At 39.9% G+C, this 23,739-nt stretch overlaps 3 protein-coding genes across 7 annotated transcripts in view; all 3 read right to left on the bottom strand.

Annotated features, from left to right (window-relative positions):
* Positions 1-468, bottom strand: part of ash1l (ash1 (absent, small, or homeotic)-like (Drosophila)) — a 31,947-nt gene extending 31,479 nt beyond the window's left edge. For 2 of the 3 annotated variants that reach the window (XM_044171625.1, XM_044171629.1), the window contains exon 1: positions 182-468. The gene's annotated coding sequence lies outside the window, so the exon portion shown is untranslated. Of the gene's footprint in view, positions 1-86 lie in introns of all 3 variants that reach the window. The other variant, XM_044171626.1, reaches the window with a different exon arrangement.
* Positions 469-1,918: 1,450 nt separating this feature from the next.
* On the bottom strand, positions 1,919-8,751 carry rnf115b (ring finger protein 115b). 3 transcript variants are annotated; one of them, XM_044171631.1, is made up of 10 exons: positions 8,518-8,751; positions 8,129-8,326; positions 6,447-6,505; positions 6,114-6,171; positions 5,813-6,024; positions 4,594-4,662; positions 4,408-4,486; positions 4,036-4,129; positions 2,716-2,831; positions 1,919-2,502 (listed from the first exon to the last, which is right to left on the bottom strand). In XM_044171631.1, the coding sequence occupies exons 2-10, from the start codon at positions 8,204-8,206 to the stop codon at positions 2,380-2,382; spliced, it is 888 nt and encodes a 295-aa protein (XP_044027566.1). In that variant the 5' UTR covers positions 8,207-8,326; positions 8,518-8,751; the 3' UTR covers positions 1,919-2,379. The 3 variants fall into 3 exon arrangements, with proteins under 3 accessions (XP_044027566.1, XP_044027568.1, XP_044027567.1); XM_044171633.1 differs by lacking the exon at positions 4,594-4,662; XM_044171632.1 differs by lacking the exon at positions 8,129-8,326.
* A 147-nt stretch (positions 8,752-8,898) lies between these two features.
* On the bottom strand, positions 8,899-17,952 carry scamp3 (secretory carrier membrane protein 3). Its single transcript, XM_044171630.1, has 9 exons — positions 17,468-17,952; positions 17,090-17,170; positions 15,370-15,483; positions 14,884-15,004; positions 14,658-14,786; positions 12,917-13,076; positions 12,086-12,187; positions 10,846-10,963; positions 8,899-9,763 (listed from the first exon to the last, which is right to left on the bottom strand). Exons 1-9 carry the CDS (start codon positions 17,519-17,521, stop codon positions 9,614-9,616), a joined length of 1,029 nt encoding a protein of 342 aa, XP_044027565.1. The 5' UTR covers positions 17,522-17,952; the 3' UTR covers positions 8,899-9,613.
* Positions 17,953-23,739: the final 5,787 nt, after the last annotated feature.

Raw genomic sequence — 23,739 nt, 5'->3', positions numbered from 1 at the left:
TACGCACGCAAAAATGTGGCGAATTATATTCCAGCGGTATAAAATAACAGATGCAGCGCCGTGTAGGTTATTAAAAAAACACTAACTGTCAACAAAATGGCGGCTGCGTTGAATCAACAGAGACCCGAAATGGATCTCCCTCTATTTCTTCTTCCTCGGTGCTAAAATCTTTTTTCCTTACAGCAACTGGTATCCGTTATATATCCCGAGATGCTCCGAAATCCACTCCGACACGCCGTTAGCTAGGCCTGGATGTGTCAGCACGGGCCTCTCTCGTTAATCGGGCCTCCATGTCTGCTCAGCCCGTATCGCTACTGTGTCAGTACAACACGGGCATTCTCAGTCCCAGAGAGGGAGGGAGGGAGGAGGACTGACCGAGGAGGGCGGAAGGGAGAGGAGGAGAGAGGAGAGGAGAGGGGAGGAAAGGAGAGGAGAGCAAATGTAGGTCGTAAGCTGTTTCTGCGGTCCCTGGTCATTGACAAAAATGTCTGTGTTACATTATTTAACTATTTTCGGTTGCCGCGGAGAGCTGTGTTTGGGCTGGTTGAGGGTGTGTTTACTGGTATGCAGCGGTCAACTGTCAAACTGGCGGTGCCCGGTCTCAGCTGCTACAGAGAGCGTCAACATAACGCCACAGTATAGGAACAGCAGACGGCAACGGGAGCCCTTTAGCCCATAAATAAGTAATTCTGCCTCATATAAGGATGTTAGCGCTTCTGTTATGCTAGAGCTGAAATGATTAGTCGACTATTCCTTGAGTCCATTGACGTTAAATTAATCGGGCAACTTTTTTCTTTTACAATCGATTAATGAGTAATTTATTCAGCAAAAAAAAAAAAATAGATTTGCTGCTTTTCTCTGTGTTTTTTATCGTTGTAAATTAAATATCTTTGTGACTGTTGGTAAAAAAAACAAGCAATCTGAAGCTGCCAACTTTGGGATTGGGAAATAGGGATGGGCATTTTCCACTTTTTTGTCTATTTATAAACTAAATGATTAATTGATGAATCGAAAATATAATGAATAATGAAAATCACCAATGTTGTATTCTATTCTATTCTATTTGACTTTTGTTAGATGTAGAATATATTCTATATTTATGCTAATTTATTATGGCTGCAACTGCTTATTTCCATTATTGCTTGTTTCAAATTGATTGATTAGTTTAAAAAATTTCAGAAAATATAAAAAAAAAATGGCCTTCACAAGTTACCCAAGGTGCACAGTGACATCATGTCTTCAAATTGCTTGTTTTGTCTGACCAACAGTCCAAAACCCCAACAATGTTCAACTTACAATGATACAAATGAGAGAAAAGCAGCAAATCTTTACATTTCAGAAGCTGGAACCAACAAATGTTCGGCATTTTTGCTTAATAAATGACTTAAACTACTTTAAAGACTTTTTATTATCAAAATTGGTGACGATTAATTTTCGGGCATCGACTATTCGATTAACTGACTTGTTTGAGCACTATATATATTTTATGCAACTGTTTCTGCTTCATAGCCAACAATTATATTCTACTGTATAGGCTATATACTGTATACTGCTGTATTGAAACAGAGGTGTGTATTTCATATTCATGTCAATTCTATGATATACTGCTCTATTATGTTTTATTTGATAATATTTTATTGGATTAGGCTATATTCTACTGTATTCCTCGTATACTGCCATATTCAAGTCAACTTTTCTATTGTATTCTATTCTACTGAGGTCTAAGATCTGACAAAAAAAATCATCTATTAAGCAGTTACAACACTGCTGACCACAAAAGGCAAACAGAAAAGCCTCAAATATGCACTCAACTCGGTGAAACAAAACTGCCATCTTAACCCAACTGATTATTAAGAGACCGGTTGGTAGACCAGTGAAAAGTCTGCAGTATGGTATGAATACACAGTTTGGAGGAGGATCACAAGGTTAGGCTTTAATAACAGCTTTAAGTAGAGAGGAGATCAATGCTGAATCAGATTGGGTGGAAAAACGTCCACAAAATCTACTGCATTACTAAGAGCCTTAATGCAAGTGTTACTTCATAACTCTGTGAATTCCCGTCATTTTGACACCAACTGGCAGCTCAGTGGTGATTAGTTCATAACATCAAAGTCAGTCATTCAGAAATCCACCTCAGAGGGCAGTGTAGCGAGAAGGACACATCAACCTCCGCACTCAGCAAACTGCAGGGTCCTTTTTTATGTGTGATGTAGCTTAAAGAAGATGTTGCAGTAGAAAACATAAAGGTCCTTGGCAGAGATGCGTGAATCGAGTGAGAGTAACGTAATGTATTTTATTTAAAAGCAGTCGTTGTGGCAGGGAAAGGTCTGAGGAGAGAAGCGTGTCTCTTGAAAACAGTAAAGGAAGTAGAGTTTCTTCTCAGATTGCCTGCCTCTCCTGTTGCTCTGTCCTGATGGAGCGGGCTTCTGGGGGTTCTGACGTGGGCGGGAGGCTGCTGTCGACACCGTCAAGGCTTTTTCGGCACACTGGGCAGGTATCATGCTGTGAGAGGGAGAGAAAAACGTATTAAGCTGCAGGTACAAAGTCAGTGGTGTAACAGCAGAAAACATTAGTACACTTTTTGGCAACAAAAAGGTCTGTGTTGTTGTCACAGCCCTCAATTTAAGATGTGACACACTCTTAAAAACTTCATGACAAAGCTAACAGACCTTCAAACCCTTCAGCCCACAGCCCACATCCACTCCTTGTCCTTACCAGCTCCAGCCAAGGCACTATACATTCACTGTGGAAGTAATGGAGGCAGGGCAGCTTCCTGACAGATTCCCCTAATGAATACTCCTCCCTGCAAACTGGACACTCCAGTCTGCAGTCTGGGAGAGTAAAACAGAAACAGAAGGTATGAGTGTGTGAGAAAGTAGATGAAGAAAACCCAGTCGTAAAATTTTTGATGATTCATTACATCTCAAATGTGCAAGACTGGTCTATAGGCCATTACAGTGTAACACAGTGATACATTTGTAATGTAGTCCTCTCCACCAAGTTTAATGATGTGTGAATGAAGATTTAGCAGCTTTCATACCACTTTACAATGAGTCATATTTCTAAATGCTTTTACCTCAGATTTCATAAATGGTCAATAAGTCATGCTTGTGAGTGATACCTTTCACTGAGCCGCTACTTTTTAGAAGTAGTCTGCATCCAGGCCAAAAAACATTTATTAATGACTTACTAATACTCATAACTATGGTGCTCATGGCTAAGCGGAAAGGAAAGACATGAGGAGGGAAGGCGAGATAGGACGAGGAAAGGAGAGATAGAAGGAGGAAAGGAAAGATGAGAGGTACAAAGGAAAGTTAAGAAGAGGGATGGAGAGATAGGAGAGAAGGAAGGATAGCAGGAGGAAATATGGGAGCAAAAGGAAAAATAGTTGGAGGAAAGAAAAGATAGCAGGACAGAAGGAAAGTTATGAAGGGTTATAGGCAGAGGGAGGAAAAGAGAGGAGGGAAAGTATGATAGGAGGAGGAAAGGAAAGATAGAACAAGGAAAGGAAAGATAAGAGGAAGAAAAAAGATTGTAGGAAAGGAAAAATAAGAGGACGTAAGGACATATAGGAAGAGGAAAGGAAAGATAGGAAAAGGGATGGAAAATAGGAAGAGAAATGGGAAGATGAGTGGAGGGAAGGAGAGACAGGAGGATGAAAAGAGAGATAAAAGAGGAAGGAGAGAAAGGAAGAGGAAAGGAAAGATAAGAGGTAGAAAAGAGTGAGGGAAAGACATCAGGGGGAAGGAAGGATAGGAGGAGGAAAGGAAAGATGGGAAAGAGAGGTCAGCTCAACTAGTAGGAGAAGAGGGAAGATATGGGAGGATATAAGGAGGAATGGAAAAATTGAGGGGGGGAAAAGGAAAGAGGAACTTAACTATAAGTCCTATAGTGTAAGTTAACCCTTACTGTAAAGTGGAAACACAGCACTCCAATACAAATCTCAATATCAAAACCCAAACCAATCTCCTAAAATGAGACGTATTGGACCGATCATGTGATCCAGTGTGCGGTCTGCCATGCTGGGACTGCTACCTGTCTGTTCTTGAGAGATGCAAACTGTTGGCAGGGATGAGATCATCTCCTTTTCTGCAGGGGGTGGACCTGTGTTCTCCAACTGCCCTAACAACTAGATGAAGGTGGAGAAGAAACAAAGAGTAAGGATATACGGGTGGAGAAATGAGGGGGCAGAGAGCGAAACAGAGGCAGTGAAACAAGACAGTCGTAGTTTGTGTAGACAAAGAAAGATGCGGGTGTCAAGACTGGAATAGGAGATATTAAAGTCGTTTGTGTTTCATTATAAGAGGTGGAGAGAGAAGAATGAAAGGGAAGAAGAACACATGAACCATGCTAAAACTAATAATGAGGTCACAATGCTTAGAAATCACTGCCTCTGATATGACTGACCTCTGTGATAACAGCGTCCAGACCTCCCTGACCCCACGCATAATCTCCAGGGTTTGCGTACAACTGTAGCATACTGGATCTGAGAGACAAACAGAAAGAGAGCAGGAGAGAGAGAGAGAGGCTGTCACACAACGTTAGATGAAATCAAACGTAAATGATGCGAATCGAAAATTAAAGAGCATTTACAGTGCAGCTGGTGCAGCACCAGGGTTTCCATTGTTGGCAAACAGGCCGGACAAGAACTGCTGCACGATCCTTGAGAGGGCAAAGATATCTGCTTTAGTGTGCTTTCAAAACACATACTTTACTGTATATTCAACAGTTTCAATTCATGCCATGCCTTTATGATTTTATTTGGAGTTAGATGATGCATGCAGCTGTTCAGATTAGGAGTGTTACAGCACACTGTATATACAGTACGTCTGATACTGAGACAAACGAGGAAGATTCCCATGACTGCACTTTTAAGCAAGATGAAGAATAATGATTTTGAGATGTTCATATCGACTTGTTACATAGGGATCCTTAAGTATGGAAGCTTGATAAATATATAATGCAATAACTGTATAACCATATCGTTATCAGGTGACGTATGAGTGAGGAAAAGTCGTCCTGTTCAATAAAAAAAAAAAAGTATCTGATGATATGACAGGATGTAAGCGCTGGTCTACATTCTTCTCTAACATCGAGTCTGATGATCAGATGGACCTGACATTGGATCTCAAAACTACATGACTCTTCCCCAGTATTCAATCATCATTTCAAAAACATTAACTAACACTATTTTATAGCTTTAGCTATAAAGGTATACCCGTCTTCTTCCCAGGCTTAGCCTAGTGTTTGGTTCCACAGCAACAATAATAACTGTACACTATATTAATAATGTGCTGTGTAATTTCCCAAAATATTTTTCGCAAGTATATCATCATTTAAAATAAATGATGGCCTAACTGATTTTGAAATTTGTCATGAAATCTTTATTTTACCCATTTTTCTTGTCTTGTTATCCAGTAATAATATTACTATACCTTGTAAATATTAAAATCAGTAATTTAAAAATTTCCCTTTTAACCACAAAACCTCTTGTCCTCTTTCCTTGTACTTTTATTTTGTCCCCGTATATGTAGGTACTGTACCTAGATTATTTATTGATATCCTGCAAATACTTTACAAATACATTGTAATTTGTGGGCTGTAATCTAAAGCGTTACCAAGTTCAATCACCTTTTGAAGCAAATCAATCCCATGTAATGATTCAAACTTGTAGAAACTCATAAACCTGGTACTATGAAATTGATTTTGTTGTTTCTGTTCACAACAATAAATAACTGGCATACTAAACGATTTCTACACTCTCAGAGTTCAGCAAACACTGGTGATGTTTCTGTGTACCACGTCCACACACCCTTCCACTGCAGGCCTTTGTTCAGGCCTGGACGACCTCTCTTGTTGAGGCTGGGAGGGAGACACTGGTTCTCTGCCCTCAGCGGCGCCTGGCGACACTGAAGAAGGACGCCTCTGACCTGCAGATACCTGCTCGCTGTCATCTGGGTCGGACTCTGAGGAGGGCGGATGCGACAGCAGAGCAGAGCGCTCCATAAACAGCAGCTGCCATAACTTGGAGAGAAACCAGAGGAGCAATGTGTCAAACAAAGCCTCAGAGAAAGAGGAGTGTTCTTATTAAAATGCCATTTGCAAGGACATACGTCTGAGAACAATGAGTTTGAATCCTCGCTGGTCACTGATGTGCTGTCCTGCAGGAGACTAGACAGCAAAATAGAAATCTGTTTTAATATCAGTGGTGTAATTTGAAAAACACAATTTTTAAGAGCCTGACACTCTTGATAACTGTCTAATGAAAAGCTTGTATTTTCTAAATTTTTACTTTTTAAATGATTAAGTTTTCCAACTAGCCTCGACAGGGATCACCATACATTTTAATACTTAGGAACATGCTTTAAAACGTTTTTATAAACCAGAGAGGTAAGTATCTCAACTTACAATGTAAAGAACATTTGAACACTAAAGCTGAGCTGTACCTGGAGTCTTCTGTCACCTCCTCAATGAAGCCAGAGTCACATCTGGGGCAAACGAAATCCTTGAAGAGAAAAAAATATATACACTACACGGCCAAAAGTATGTGGACACTCAAACTTCTCGTCTCATTCAAAAACTATGCCGATTAATCTGCAGCTACAACAGCCTCAATTCTTCTAGGATAGCTTTTGACAAGATTTTGGGACCTGGCAGCAGAGATTTGCTCTCACTTAGCCACAAGAGCATTAGTGGAGTCGCCACCTGGCCCGCAGTCAGTGTTCCAGTTCATCCCAAAGGCTGTTGGATGGGACTGAGGTCAGGGCTGTGCGCAGGCCAGTCAAGCTCTTTCACACCAAATTCGGAAGATAATCTCTTTATAGTTCTGGTTTTGTGGACAGGGTAATTGTCATGTTAATGTGATTTTTGTATTAGATGGTGACAGTGTAGATACAGACAGGAAAGGTGGGGAGTTAGAGAGGGGCATGACATGCAACAACAGGTTCCAACCAGGTACATGGCGGTTATACGGTATGCATCTTAACCACATGTAAGCCATGTACACCCCAGGTCACTGTCATATTGAAAGAGAACAGGGCCTTTCCCAAACTGTTGCCACCAAGTTTGAAGCACACTATTGTCAAAAATATTATATTCTGTTGTAGCATTATGATTTACCTTAATTAGAAGTAAGGGACATAGCCCAAACCACAAAAAACAGCCCCATGACCAAAAGTACACAAAAATGAGGCATTCCTGTGGCTTAGAGGTTAGGCACATTGTTATTGCAATGTCCCTGGTTTGATTCAGGCTGGGGACATGTCACATGTCATCCCTTTTACCCTCTCCCCATGTTTCCTGTCTGTCTCTACTTCAACTATCAAAAACATAAAGGCAAATTGCCGAAAAATAATCTTTAAAAAACAGAATACATGCACAGGGGTGTCCATATATTTTTGGCCATATAGTCCGGATTAATACAGTCTCTCTCCCTCTCAGTCATACACACTCTCTCTTTTTCACGTACACACACGTGCGCGTTTGCTCCATCATAACAATATCTGTGCGTAATCGTGCCATGAAAAGCGTCAGCTGCGCAACAAATGCGCTGGCTTTCACAGTGCGCACCGAACTGAACCACCAGAAGAAATTAATCTCCAGCAAAATCATTAAAAGTTAAACATGTTGGGTCTTTCAGCTGGGCTTCACTGAACAAAAAAGGGGACAAAACAAATCGGGCTGCAGGGGTTAAAGGCACCTATTTGCGGCTCTATGGTACGTAACAGTTTAGGAGCCCTGTACTTGGTGCTAGTGCATGTGGTGACGCCCAGCCAGCCCCTCCTACGTCTCTCACAAGCAGTTGACAGTAGACAACTGGACACAAAGTCGCCAACAGTGGTGCTTCTAAATATGGCAACGTGAATCGCCAGATTTGACTCCCTCTTTCTCTCTAATGTAAGATCTTGGTGCATGCTGAAACCTACGCACATAAACAACCACCAACAGGCTGTCACGTGTGCGCTTTAGTGATCCTAGTAATTATAATTTTTGAGCAAACAGTTAAAAATCAATCTGTGACTTTTAAAAAGAAAGAGCTCTTAAAGTCTTAATTTCCCCCTCCATGAGCGCGTGGATGATTCCCAGACCTGCACGTGTGGAATAAAAAACGCTGTCCAAAGTGACTCACCGGGAGTTTGGGGTTAGTTTCACATTTACAGCAGTGACAGAAAAACCGGTGTTGTGGTGTCTCTGCAGCCTCCGCCATCTTCACGGTGAAGCGCAATGCCTGACGTCGGTGTGGCAGCCCATAAAAGTCTCAGACGTTTGTCCAACGGATCAGAGCAGTCCCGAAGGGTTTGGTGGCCGGGACAAGTCAGAAAACCGGCTGCAGACGGCACATGAGATCATTAATGAGCAGGCAACACACTCCTCACACTGTCATTTTTATAAATATAGTTAATAAAGGAAATATTTTTAGACGTGATCAACAAAGTTTGTAAAAAAATAAATAAATAAATAAAAAAAAAAAAATATATATATATATATATATATATATATATATATATATTTTTTTACCTGCGGCTTCATGGTCTGACTTGCTTCTGGTCACTGCTGCAAAAATCAAGCCGCAAAAAGAAACCCAAAGCTCAAGAAGCAAAAAGTTGTCAGGATGACATCAGGATGCAGTTTCCTTCAAGTATGGTGGGGGTCGCCAGAGAATAAAACATGATCATTGGGGGGGTCTTCTCTTTTAAAAAAACACAAATTTGGTTCAAATGTATTGAAAAAGGGGTATCTCTAGTTTCAGTGCAGAACGCAACCCAAGCGGTTTCCTAGCAACGCAATACCAGTTAACATAAAATGTCTGTTAACGACTGCTAACAAACAACTACACTTAAGTATCATGTTAACGATCTTGTCACTAAGTTAAGGCAATAATAACTGCAGTAGTCTGTGTAAGCATGACAATATATTTTTATTAAAACCAAGACAGTGACCTGTAATAGTCATAAGAACCACAAGCAACACCAACAGAACAGTGACAGATATATTGTAACCCAAACAACACATGTTCATAATCTTTACAGTATGAGAGGTTTTGGCAATAAGGTAAATAGGCATTCTCATTTGAAAATAATAACAAAACAACTTGTTATTAATAGTGTTGGCCAAAGTCGAGCCACTCAGTTATGGATCAAATGTTAGAATGGCAACATTTCAGTGTTCAGCGCCTACTCTTTGTCTCAAACATGTTTCCTCATAATCACAATGTACATCCAAGTAAAAACGGGACATATCGAGGCTAGAACTGCCCAGCTTGGCACACATCTTGTCTTTTCATACAAAAAAAAAAGCTTTTTCCCTGCATTCACTGACACTTGGTACAACTGCACTAAATTTGATACAGCTTCAGCTACAGGTTTGTTGACTCCTGGTTTGGCAATGTAGCTAACTTGTCCTGTACACCTTTAGAAATTAGACAACCCCACCTCTGTCTCATGCACGTGCCCTGAAGTTCAGTTGCCTAGGGGTAATTATATAGACTCAGTTTCAACCCCCAATCAAATTCTAATCTCCTGTGGGGAAATAAATACTGAACAGATCCTCTATCAAGCTGAAAGGGCCCTCCTCCTCCTCCACTTCTTACCCTCCCAACCCCTCTCGGCCCTCTCTATCGAGGTGCAGTGAAGGCCCCCTGGGCAGCGCTGGTGGCAGCAGTGGTGGCGGCCTGGCGTACAGCCTGATTGGACATGACTCCGGTAGCGAACTCGGCCTGGGCCTTCTGAAAGCTGGCATCGGTCTGCCTGTACAGACTGTGGACCTGAAGAGGGGGAAGAGCAGAGTGTGCTGACACCGGATACATGCAGCAATTCATCATCATATCATGCACATTGTGAGGGTGAAAATGATAGGCAGAACCTGATACCACGGCTATTCTTCAGACTGTTATCTACTGACTGCTTCATGGCAAGTGGACCACCTGGGCACAAGCAGGTGCGAGAACTTGCACAGACCAGGTAGAAAGTGCAAATACATCTTGACAATTTTGATTCTACTCTCTTCCTTTCAGGAAATGTGACCTACTAGACAAACAAATTATTATTATTTTTCTGCCTTTTTGTGCAATTGCCTGCATTTCAAATACTACATTTATTAAATGCATTTTCTTCTAGATTTTCCAGAACTATGCAGGGACTTTGTGTTAACGAGTGTTAATGTGTTCACTAGTATTGCGTAAGGATCATATTCTGTAAGGATCATGTCCTAGTGTCAGAAACCACAGGGGCCAGATTACCAGTTAAACCAGCCTTATTTTAGTAAATCAGGCCCATTTTCAGGATATTCTGTTTCATGGAGGAAGATCAGGTTTCTGATCATTCCGTGTCCTGTGCGAAGGTGCGCTATCAACTCAAGTTACATAATAGTTAGTGGGTAAAATAAAAAATATGATGGTAAATCATAATGATCAACACACTGAAATAAAAGAAAAGTCAGACTTTGATCAGATGAAGAAGCCAAATCCCACAGAGTTGTCAATGCAGCGCAGTTCAAACAACCAGAAACCAAACTTTAACCCCAGAGTGGCTAAGATGTTCAGGATTTAAGACACACCTGCTGCCAGATGATCAGAAACCTCGATACTGTTATGATCATGTTTATAGGGATGAACGAATAACCAGGTTTCTCATGTTCCATGAAAATACTAGATCCTGAATTCTGGATTCTGAATCCTGAATCAAAAACTTTACAGAGTTTCTGTTTTTCTGGTGCTACAACCCGAGTATCCTGCTAATTAGTCCATACAGGGATAGTGTGACTGACACCTTGTCCAAAATACAACCTTAATTTGAGTCACTACCTGTGAATTTTCCCTGCATGTGAACAAATTTATTCAGTTTTCACCTTCTTCAGCATGACAACCCCCATGGCGGCTTGGGCAGTAAAGAGGATGGCATTCACCATCATGATCGCACCAACGGGAACACTGGTCTTCAGAGCAGCCAGGCTTACGATCCACCCACTGAGGGAAAGAGACAGAGAAATAAACAGAGATTTAAAGCGCGAGGGGGTGGGGGAAGTCAATTCATATCCTCATTTGCACCTGGAATTAATTATGCACACATTATCTTTGGTCTGTCAGCATTGTCCTTCAATAAAGACACTGCACAGTTAGTTAAGCAGAGTTAATAGTCTGATGAAAGAAAAAGTTCCACTGCCATATTCAACTTTCTGAAGAAAGTAAGCAAGTTGTACTGATGGGTTTTACACCTTGTAGTCTGGAAATCATATGATCATATCCTGATTGTAAACATCTTCCTTCATGACAAACATTGACATGTCACAGTGGGAAAAGCACAGGTGTAATTAATAACATTAATAATGATGGCTGCATTCCAATTAGGCAGTGGTGGAAGAAGTATTCAGATTACAGGGCTCAACACTAACTTTGAAAAGTGTTTGCAAGGCTGGCAACCAGGCATCAGCCTTTGGTTGCTGAAAATGAAAATATGGTTGCCATTTTTATAGGTATAACTGTCAAGCTTCATAGACAATGTCATTTTCTTAGTCATCATTATTAGCTTAAGCCTAAGGTCGTTGTCAGTGTTTTACTATTATATATGATATTACTGTTGCATTAATGTGTATGTTGCATTTTACTGCTGTAGATGTTTAAGGTGGAGCTAATTTAAACTACTTTCTATACTGTTGGGTAGTTGGGCATGAAAAATTATAATCTGAAAAGTAACTAAAGCTGTCAGACAAATGTAATGAAGTACAAGTACAAAGTTGCATAAAATGGAAATACTCAAGTGGAGTACAAGTACCTCAAATTTGTACTGTCATTAAGTAAATGTACTTAGTTACATTACACCACTGCAAATGGGTATGCAATTTCCACGTCTTTGCTATTGCGCATGCTGGCTCAGTCATGGCTCACTGGGACACTTGAATAGAGCAGAGCCATCGTTAATGTTATTAGTTACACCTGTGCTTTTCCTGCTATGACGAGTCAAAAGGCTTATGGTCGCTAAGATAACCAGACACAGATTGTTTTTACGCAGGTTTTAACATGAAAAACATGACCTGGAAAGACTCATGCATGTGTCTAACACAGAGATGGTTTGTTTATTATTAGTCATACCTGAAACCCCATCCAGGGATACCAATAGTCATGATGACGTAGACCAATACTTGGGCGAAGAAAATGAAGAAGAAGACAAAGAAATTGAAGGAGCTGTCATTCCTAGAGAAGAGAAAAAAATGTTTTTACTGAGCAAAACAAAGCAACAACTCAATCGAGTAAAGCATAAATGACGTCTTTAAAGGCCCTACACACCGCCTCAGGTGTTTTCACTTATTCTGGATGATTAGACCTCTGCTCAGGTTGAAGTTATGAAGCTATGCTGGGATGTCATTTAAGTCCATCTACTAAAAATAATGATAAAGGTCATTCCCTACCAACTACAAAAATACTAATGGGAAATAGAGGCCACACAGTCCTGAGAAAAGGTCTAAGCAGGTAACATAAGAGAAAACACCTTCGGGGGTGCACCAAGAGTGTGTCGGGATTTCGAACCAAAACCTTGCATGAGAAACGGGGGGAAAACAGCAAGTGTACATTCATAAGATCAGCTGTCTTGTTTTATATAAAGCAATGTGTGTTTGCTTTCTCTCTCAGATTTAGTTCCTATTAAAACAAAGGGCAGAGTTACTGGCTCCTATTAGCCATTTATCATGTGAAGAACATACATCAAGGCCCCCCCGGTTTAAGGAAGCGAACCAAAGGCTGTGCCTGGGCAGGTCTGATTTGAAGAGTGGCACTTTCAGAGTGACATATAAGACTTACTTGGGTTGGCCCGAAAACCTAAAAGAGCAAAAACTTTAAACAGCAAGCGAAGGAGAAAAGTTACAAATTTTGGCCAACACGTTGGTTTTGGTCCGTGGGCTTTTCCATCAAGACGGTGGCACACACCTGAAGGCTTTGTACACAGGTCGGTACCAACAGACGAAGGAGCAGGGGGTGAAGAGGAGGGCCCAGAGGATGGCGAGGCCCAGGCCAACACCACCGGAGGGGTCCACGCAGAACATGGCCAGGGAGGAGATGAGGTTGAAGAGCATCGTGCAAGTGCAGACTGGACATTGATGAAATAGGATAAATAGGTGACACAGAATACAGAAGGATGAATTGCTTTGTTACAGAGCTGAGCACAAATCCAACCCACAGTTCCCCACCCAAAAGCCAACTTTTCAGGACGTTAACATGACGGTATTTATTACTTCCCTAAGCCTACTGCTAGATTAAGAGTTAGCCCTTTTGGTTGTCTCTAGGTCAAAACTCAAGAAGGCTATGGTTTTGTTTTAGGACTTTAGCTACAAGAATCATTATTGTTTGAATTGTTCTACCTCGGTTATCTTTTTTTTTTTTAATCTCATGTTGGTTTTTGTTTTGATTTTGTTAATAAAATCAACATGTTTACATTTATTTGACAAGGGAAGCAGTTTCAAACCGTTTTTAAAAAAGTTTTAAAGAAAGTATTCTGTACAAAGAGATCGTTGTTTCTAATGACACCACTACCACGATTAAAAGTGTTTGATGTTCAAATCTGTAATCATGTGATTTTGATTATAGTTAAAATTTACTTTGGACACACAGAGTGATTGACCTCTCTGCCACTTTTCTTTAAGACAGATTTAGCATTATGTGTAGCCGATATATTCCAATGAAATGATAACTATATTCAGTGTTAAGACAGAAGTGAAAGAAGAACAATACGGAACTAAAACATAAAGCAGAGCACACAATGTTGGCAGGAAGCATGACATAGCTGTCAAATATATATTGCATTATTTGCATTCTACAGTTTTGTCGGCTAGAGATCCCAATCCCCCAGGCACAAAAGCAGAATAATAATTATATAACTTTATAGGCTATTGCTGTACAGGCTGTTTTTGCAGTAATTATCTAAGTAGGTCTTAAGTATGAAAGTCCATCATCACCGCCTTTCAGAATTCAGCAGTAAAAAGAAAATATGAAAATATAGAGCAAAAAAATTGCATTTTGATTCCTGTAAAGGTATTGTTTTATGCTCGCCCGTACTCTCTTATTACATTCTGTCTCGCTGTCATTTTCAAAATCTGTATCAACGTTCATTTTAAATCATGCCAGAACCCAAACTTACATTTATGAACATGCTTGTGAAATCCCAAAACAAACAAACTTTACGCTTTCTTTAACTTTTTTCCAGTGTGCGTACTTTGGGTGGGTCAATACCAACAACTTGTTTATTTTCAACAATTTGAACTGGCTCTTGTGTAGATGTAGAAGACAGCTGAACCTTCAACTGGTTTCTGTTGGTTCCTGCCAAAGTCCTCCATCTAGCAGCAAAGTGTCAGAGTCTTTGTACAAACATTCCCGCTCGTACTCCAGACAGTACAGCAGAAGTCACACAGGCATGAGTCAGCTCTACGTTCAATTTCTGTGATTCTCTCAATTACAATGCCACTGTCTTCCACTGATAAATGAGTGTTAACAGGCGGAGATTTTAGAGTCAGCGTAGTTTCACTCCAATCACATATACAGTACCATTGCCCCCTGCCACCACACCAGCGAAACCTCTTTATTAATTATGTTACATTATGACACAGATGTTGCAACAACGATGCTGGGATTTCACTCAACAGCACCTACAGTAGTAAGAGTTACAGGAACTCACACATCCAGAAGTAGTACATGATGGTGACGGTGCGCTGGAAGCGCTGAGTGATCTCCACATTGATGTCCTGGTAGAAGCAGGGGCCCACAGGGCAGAATGAAGGCAGCGGGGGCCAGTTATTCTGACGGGCTGATGAAGAGAACAGTGGGGAAATGTCGCTAACAGTGACTTGAAATCATTAAATCAATAATACGTTTAAGAATCTACTTCCTCCCTCCCCTCTTACTGGCTCCAGGTCCCAGGCTGTGTGACTCCAGCTCCCTCTCTCTCCTCTCCAGCTCCCGGGCTTTCTTCTCCAGCTCCTCCTGCTTCTTCAGGAGCTCTGCTGTGGTAGCATTCACTGCAGTCTAACACAGTAAGACACAAGCTTAAACTCAAAATAAGATAGGTTGTGTTTTTCTCATACATAATGAAAAGGATTATGTAAAAGACCCGGTATCATAAGAGATTCACAGAGGAGATGCTTTCAAGGTAAGAATTTGTGTATCAGCATTGACATCTGGGCGATGTTTCAAGTGTACAAATATCAACCATTTTCTATGAAGTGCAGCTATAGGTCAGAATGTAGGACCAGTGGTTATGTTTAGGTATGGTTTTGGTTTGAGTGATTAATCAGTAAGTGCTGAATGTGCTGATATTAGGATCAGACGGTGAACCCTGTTCTAAAGTGACAAGTGCAGCAACAAGTGTCTTTACATTGCAGCATATATACCTGGGAGTTATAGGAGCCATAGTTACGAGGCTCAGTGGGTGTTGTCCTGCTGGGTGGGGTCTGTGCAGGCACAGATGGAGCGGAGGGAGAGGTGGCTTCATATGGTGGTGGAGGCTGGAACATATTTAGTAAAATAACAGACATCATACATCAGTTTGACCTCATGTGACACAACCTGTAAGCAAAGCCAGAAAAAAGATGCACGCACCACTTTCCGCACTGAAACTGGTTTTCATCTTTTTACATCCATTGACAATATGAGTACCTTCACATGAAAAACACATTATACTGTAGCTATTAAAGGTCAGTGCCAGTACCAGACCAAGACCAGAGTGAGTCTGCATTATGTCAAAACAGGGTTACACAAGGGTGTGTCCCACAATTAACTGTAAATAATTGTGGGAGTGGCCATGAGGAGTGTGCTGATGCACTCAGTTTCACAATGACAGATCTACAGAGACTAGTTCAGTTTCACACATCCTAAAAAAGTCCAAGTTTAGTTCCTGTTGCTGCAGTATTTGCTAATATCAACAGCTGACACAAAGTACATGTGGACCCAAGCTGTTTCCTAGCAACAAAACTCCAATGATACGGTCTATAACTTAGACCCAAATTGTTTCGTAGCAACAAAAAACTCTGAGGCAACTGAGGTGTATATATCACATTGCAATGTGTATATTTCAGCTCTTTTGATTTCATGGCAAATGGTCTTTTTCCTTAATGTTTAAAGACACAATGTATAATAAAGTACATTCATATACAATCCAGTCCTCATACCCAAGGCTGGATGACCAACAGGGCAAAGCAGGAACCTGCACCAGGGCCCCAGAACTCTAGGGGTAGTGATAGCTCCACCCTTACTGTGTGTCAACTGGTTTGGGCTATTTTGATCGAAATATGGTGTATTTTGCACCACTAAAGCACAAGATCAGCTGACATAATAAGGGCATTAAGGTGGGTGCAGCTTTATTATCTAATCTTGAGGTCTTGTAAAGAGATTTTTCTAGCCCGGTTCCAGACAAATTTATTGCCACCATCATCTGTGATTTGTTCATCGATTCAAATACAATAAATTAACGAAAATAAACGAAATGGCAAACAGCAGTCAGTTCCTTTATCTGAAGAACAACTAAACAGACCAATCTCTAGTTTATTTCTATTTCAAATTAAAAAAACACACTTTTTACAACATAATTTAATTTAAATATTTTATCCCACTTTTAAAGCATTAGTTTATTTATTTGGATAGGATAACAGAAAAGCTCCCTTATCGTGCAGCCATATCTGAAAGCAGGTTGATAGACACTGTAAACACAATGGACAGCTGAACAGAATAGAAAAGCTACTAACTATTGGATTAAACATCAAACTAAATGGCAATTCAGTCTGATCATCTGGCTGCATTTCTGCAGCCTTGTGCTTACATGTTGCATACTTACAAATTAACTTTAATTCAAATTACAACACAACAAATCAAGCCAGGTGCTATTCCGTCTTATAAAAACTGTACAAAACACACAGACAGTGGGGGGAACGGATGGTTGATAGGGGCAAAGCAGCAAATTTTTGCCCCAGGGGCCCCATCTCTAGCAAAAGAAAACATGGCAAGCCAAGCCCAGGAATGACACTTAAGAAGACTGTTGTGTTTTACATTATTGACAGTACATTATCAACAATATGCCCCCTATTCTCTCACGGGTAAGGAAGAACTATTGCTCACCCCGGTCGTGTTATCAAATGGGTTGTAAAGGTCCAGTGTGGCATATCCTGTGTTGCTGCTGTGTTGAGTCACTGCAGGGTCCTAGCAGACAAAACAAAGGGTTAATTAATTAGCACAGTAATACTTTTGACTTGGTCTGCTGGATCATTAATCCTCATGCAACAAAACGGAGTGGCTTTTATTAAGGTATTCATTGTTAATAAGGGCTACAAGTGGGCAAAGATTAAGGGGGTGCAGAAAGGCCCAGAAGAGGCCACACACACGTCACATGAGCAACAACACGCCTGCTATTATTCACAGCAAACATCAACATCCATCAAACACAGCATGACAGACTGCACTGGCACAGGATAATATTAGCTTAATATTTCATATCACCTGGAAAGGGTTGTGGTCGTCCATCGGATCTGGAAAGCTTGTGTATTTCGACATATCGATGGCTGGTTGTTTGGGAAAAGAGAGCTAGCTAACGTCAAGTAGCCACCACTTGCTGCTAATGTCAGCGTTAGTCACGGGGAGCAAAAGCAGCAGCTGGCCTTCTTCTAGCAGATAAAATGCTGCGTTTGTTTTATTTTCTAAATCGAAAGGGCGGGCGTTTATCCAGTCAACTAGCTACCCGCCCCTCCGATGATCATCTCTCCGCAGTTTAGGTAGCTAACAGGTGAACACGATTTAACGCTACGCACAGGTCGATGGTTGTATTCCCCGGTGTTTTTCTCCTCCAGTCCTGACTGTCGGGATCTGGATTACAGCTGTGTTGTATCACCGGAGAAGCAAAGCGAATCCGTTAATTTCTCCCGCAGGAAAAACAACCGTGGTACGAGGAAGTAACCAGCCGAAGACTCGGTCATGTGACTGTTGCTGCGGCAGAGAATCACGTGGGAACACGAGGGGGCGTGGCTGAGCATCCAAACCAAAACAAAAAAAAAGAATAAAATAATAATATTATATTGATATTATATATAATGATTTAAAATAAATTATAATTTATAATAATAATAGTTGAATAATAAAAAAAGTAAAATAAAATAAATTAATAAATAAATTCTAAATTAAAAAGAGTTATGACAAGAAAGATGCCATGTAGATATTCCAAAATTGTGCAAAAACAAACAATAATAGTAGAAATATGCCAGGGGCTAAAGGGTAAAACAACATAAAAGAAGAATTATCTTATACAATCTAAACTATCTTATACAATTAACATTTTAAATAAAGGTTGTTTTTTTGCTAATTTGATAACAAAGATTTATGATATAATACTGTTTCTATTCTGCACTGCAGTCAGACATCATAAAAAAACAAATAGCACATCTTTATATAGTACATCTTTATACAGTATATAGTAAATAGTTCAAATGAACAAAAATGTAACTGGAGAAATCTTTCCAGAAGATAACAGTATATCCAGATAAAGTGTTGGGTTGTTTCATTGTCAAGCCCACAGAAAGACCTATTAATATCAATGTCAATCCTTTTTTTTTTTTTTTTTTTTTTTTGCAAATAATGTTTTGTTTGATAGCATTGGTGGCTTAGTTTCAAACAGACAATTCTGGGTTTGTTTGTAATCAAGTGGCCTTTTTTCCACTGGATATTTGCACAATGTACAATGCCTCTCTGAAAGAGGGATGTGATCCTTCCGTTCCGGTTTGATGGTCTAGAAAATCATATCTTTCCTACCATGGTGTCATTCAAAAACAAAGAACAATGAAGAATAGGTGGCTCAGTTAAATAACATTCACACCTTTGGGAATGGCACCCATTACAATAGCAAATTTATTTGGGGTGAAAAATTCATTAGAAGACCTTCTGAATTAAATGATTGTTTTACCAAAAAGATAGATGATGGGTTGTTATGTTATATTTCATCTCTGTGTAGTTTGAGGCCTAGAATCAAATATTTATTTATTGCAATCAATCAATCTGTTTCTTTTATACTGTTGCAAATTGGAAATCACAAAATGCTCATGTTGGAAGAAAGAAAAAAAGACTGTAAATGTTTGTTAAATATGTGATTCTGCTAGAAGTTGCTTGGTAAATTGGTAACTATTGGCTAATTCTATATGGTTAAAGTACATCTAAAGAAATGAATAAATATGTTTTGTAAAGGATTACTTGGCAGGTGGTTGCAGGTATGTCTTTATCAGTCATTTAACTGCCCTCTGTATCTCAGCCAATCAGAAGTCAGGCATGAAAATAAAGGTTTAATCATTAGCCAACATAATCACATAGTTCACCAATGAACCGATGGAATGAACAGAAATTACACATTTCAGTTAGTTCCTCTTTTCTTTTTTTTCAGGTTATAAGTACCAGGCTCACACCACTGAGGTTAATCCAGGTTATAACCTTCTTCCTTTAGTGCTTCTATTTTTAGATATGGTCTACGAAAAAGTTCAGAAAGACTGTGCTAGATATTATAACTGTCCCTTATTATAGAATTTTATAAACTTTGTTTTGATTTTTTTCCTTTAAACGCCCTTTTTAAAAATGGTGTCTCCCATTGTCATTGTCTCTTGGGGAAATGAATTGTTCCCATACAATGGCAACTACATTTTGATAATAAACCTAATAATTTAGGTTTAATGCTGTAAATCCTTATTTGGGCACCTAACTCCAAAGTCTAACTGAAAACAAAACCAAGCAACATTTTGCTGAAGGCTGCCTGTTTGATCTCAGTTCTAACTGTTGGTCAAGTTTCATGCTCTGCTGTTTTAAAGACACTTTCCTCGTCTTCCAGTAGATGTCACTCTTGTACCTTGAGGGAATAATTTCCCCCCACTTCTCTGGTCTCAGCTGACTGTGATTCTCAGGATGAATGTGGGATTTAAATCTCAGGTAACTGTTAAGGTGCAGCAGCTCAGGTGACACAAAACAAACATTTATCCTTATTTTTATCACATTTCATCACATTGGATACACATGTCTTAATCTTAAAATCGCTCCAAAAATGTTATGTTCATGGAACTTGTTGCTTTACCCACAAGAGTTATTACATGTGAGTTTATACTGTGGCGCTGTGATAAGCACAGCTCTGATTTGTCTGTTTGGTTGTATGAAGGGTGCACTCTTATAGGTTTTTCTTTGTACTTCTCATACATGACCCTGCAGCAGCAAGAAGGATTACACCTTTAGTTTATACACACTTCATGGCTTAATGCCCTTGTACAGGCCAGCCTGGTCTCTTTTCATTCTCTTCTCCCTACAAGTCAAATGGGGTCACATGGGTGAGGGCAGTCATATGATTTCATTACAAACACACAAAGGTCAGACTGTCTGTCACGCACACATAGAGTACACACACAGTCCATACATTCCCTGTTACTGGACCCCCTTGTTACTTCACACATATGAACAATTTATGCATGAATAGGCACACATTAATTAACAATAATATATATGTAAATTGGGATTGGATATTTTGAAATATAATATTTCTGTATATCAGTTTGAGTCAGGACCCCCTTAAGGGGTCACACGATAATGGTTTAGCATCCAGTTTTATTTAATTTAATTCTTTAATAAAGTAGCTTTAAGGTTGGGAAAATCACCTTACTCCACACTATCTGACAGTATCAAATATATGTTCTTTATCAGCTTGTTCCAGCTCTTCATTAAAGCTGTATGATGTTTACACTGAATGAAATATTCAAACCCAGGGCTCCATGTTTTTTATGGCTGCACCATTTTAAATGCATTTCTCCAAAATTCAGCTTGACATATTTGACATATTTGGTATCTCTGGAAACTTTGGGCTCTCCTCTAGAATTTAAAATAGAGCTCTGTGGGTTTGAACAATGTTTGACAGCACAGCATGAGTTTGTACTGACTGTCTGCAAGTGGGACAGTGAGACCGAACAGGATTAACCTGAGTAGGAATTGTGGATGATTTAATGGGATGGGAAAGAAGAAAAAAAATGCATAAATGCTGCATAAAATGAACTTCATATTTCTAAACTTTTTACCTCTGAAACAATCTAAAAAGGAAAAATGTTTTCTTATGTTAAACTGCTCAGAGCTCACACATGCCACCTGTGACAAGGGGTCAGAAAGGTTGAGAACCACTGACTTATGTGTTTTGTTTTGTTTGTTTTTTTTAGGTGTGGGAAAACTAAAAGCAAAGAAACAAATAGTTGATTAATCAATAAGTATATCAACAGAAATGTTAATGTTAGAAAATTATATGTTGTGGTTTTGGACTGTTGGTCAGACAAAACAGTTTGAAGACATCACCATGAGCTAAGGGAAACTGTGATGGTCATTCTGTTACTTTCTGAGATTTTAGAGACAAAATTGTGAATTAATTAAGTAAATAATCAGCCGATTAATTGATGATGAAAATAATGCTTATACAGGCTTGACTGGTAATTGGAGGTCAAATTGGAGCTTCTGTTTTGGAGTTAAGACTGTTTCACATTACTGCCACTGAAGTGTAATTTATAGATCAATGCAACCATTGAGATTACTTGATTTTTTTATGGGGAACCATGAAGAAACAGAGCTCACATGTAGATGCCTGGGTGGAAAAGGATGTTGCGTGGATAGCAAAGAATGAGCAGCCACTTTTACAGCCTAAATAGTTACCTATTAGCACCTATTAGTGAAGCTTCTTTAGCTTAAACTGTTGCAACTGAATGAGCATGTATCACTTGTGTTGTCTGCCTGAACCTGCTCACAGGCTTCACTTTGTTTGTCTTCACGCCCTCTTCCAGCAGCATCTGTTTGTCAGCTGACTCCAGTGACTCATCATTTCCTCTAATTGCCCTGTCATGGTTGCTCCAGATGGCCCTGATTCAAACACTGGACTTGGGTGCTTCCCGGTCCTAAAACCACAGCATTCCTCAGCCAATCGAGCAATGCAATGCTCCATGACATCACTGCCTGAGGAATGAACTGGCATTAACAGTTGTGTGTGGAAAGTGACCCGGCTAACAAGGAGGGACTGGGTTTGGTTTCTATGAGGCTAACAACCATCAGTCAAAGGGGTCATTTAGACAGAATCAGGCATCTTGTGTATTTGAATGTGTGTGTGCAATGCCAATTTTCTGATTGAGCAAATAGCAGGGAACTTTCCATCCCCTACAGAGTACAATTAAAGCGCTGCGGTTTTGATGAGCGCTTACACAATAACATGGGTTTCACTGAGGCCATTGAAAACATACCTTCTAGCTGTGAGACATAAAAGCACACACATAATGACTGAAGTTGTGTAAGCCATGCATACTTGGTCACACATGATCTTTTTACTCTCCTTCTTCCATGCAGACATAAACTGTTTGCAGATCAGTGGTGGAAAGTAAGTATTTAACCAAGAACTGTAAAATTTTGAGGTACTTTACTTGAGTATTTCCATTTCTACTTTATACTTCTACTCCACTAAATATCAGAGGCAAATATTGCGCTTTTTACTGCATTACATTTATTTAACAGCTGTTGTTACTTGCTACTTTACAGATTAAGATTTTACATTAAAAAAATGTCACATTTAGATGTCTGTGTGTTGTTAGCAGTTCCACCAAAGAGACATTTCCGCTCTAAACTTCTCAGATGGTTTCATTTAATCCTTTGGGGGGCCTAGACTAGTTAAAAAGAGCTACACCATCAAAATGCTGCTTATGCATCAAGTATCAGTGTTAACAATCTAATAATGAAATATACAGAATAATATTATGTAAGTTTGAACAAGAGCTTTTACTGTTATACTTTAAGTACATTTTGCTGATAATACTTCGGTACCTTTACCTAAGTAAAATGTTGAATGCAGGACTTTTTTCAACATTGTAGTATTGGTACTTTTACTTGAGTACTTCTTCCACCACTGTTGCAGAGACACACACACATTTACCCACAGAGGTTATTGAGAACATTCATCCTGGAGGCGGCCCAGACCTCCCTCTGCCTGCTCAGCACTGTGTGTATAAACTGGGAAGCACTTCAGAGGGGCGCTTGTCTGCACACTGTTTGAAAACCTTGAAAAACCATCACTGCCTGTGAACCGTTGCAGTACTCCCTTCAGGAAGAGCTGCAGAGACCCTGAAGGTCCATTTTTCAAAGCAAGGTGAAGTCCACCTCAGACTGAACCACGCAGCTGAGTTTTAGATAAGTAAAGGACAGACTTTAGGAATATTTTGTTTGCATCCATTATGTTGAAAAGTTTGGAGAGGGAACAGCTGGAAATCTTCCTGCACAGTGTAAGAGGAAGCCACTAAACACTTTGTACCTGGGTGCAAAGCCAGAGCAAAGGGGTGGGGGAATTTTTTATTGAGCTCATTCTGTAAGTAGGTACAGCTGGAAAGGGGAGCATAAGTATAACTTCTCCTGATGCTATGAAATACTTTTCTCATGGCGACCTTCTCTCTTTTCCCTCCGTTTTCCTTTCCATTCCCTGTTTCCCTCTTGTTTTTCCACATGTCTCTCAAAGCGGAGTTTAGAAAATGGGAAATGTCTTTGGGAGTTTTTAAACTAATTGACTACATATTGTAGTGAGCTAAAGAGCACACAGAAGACAATGTACTGAATAGCAAATGGAAAGATCGAGGGGGGAAAGGGTGTGGAATAACCAGGAGAGTATAAATGGCAGACAGTGATGTAAAGTGATATGTAGAAGGACGACAAGGGAATGGGAGGTGCAGGGAGGAGGCAACATAAAG

The sequence above is a fragment of the Siniperca chuatsi genome, linkage group LG17, assembly GCF_020085105.1.
Source record: "Siniperca chuatsi isolate FFG_IHB_CAS linkage group LG17, ASM2008510v1, whole genome shotgun sequence".
NCBI lineage: Eukaryota > Metazoa > Chordata > Actinopteri > Centrarchiformes > Sinipercidae > Siniperca > Siniperca chuatsi.
This window is presented reverse-complemented; position numbering and strand designations above follow the sequence as displayed.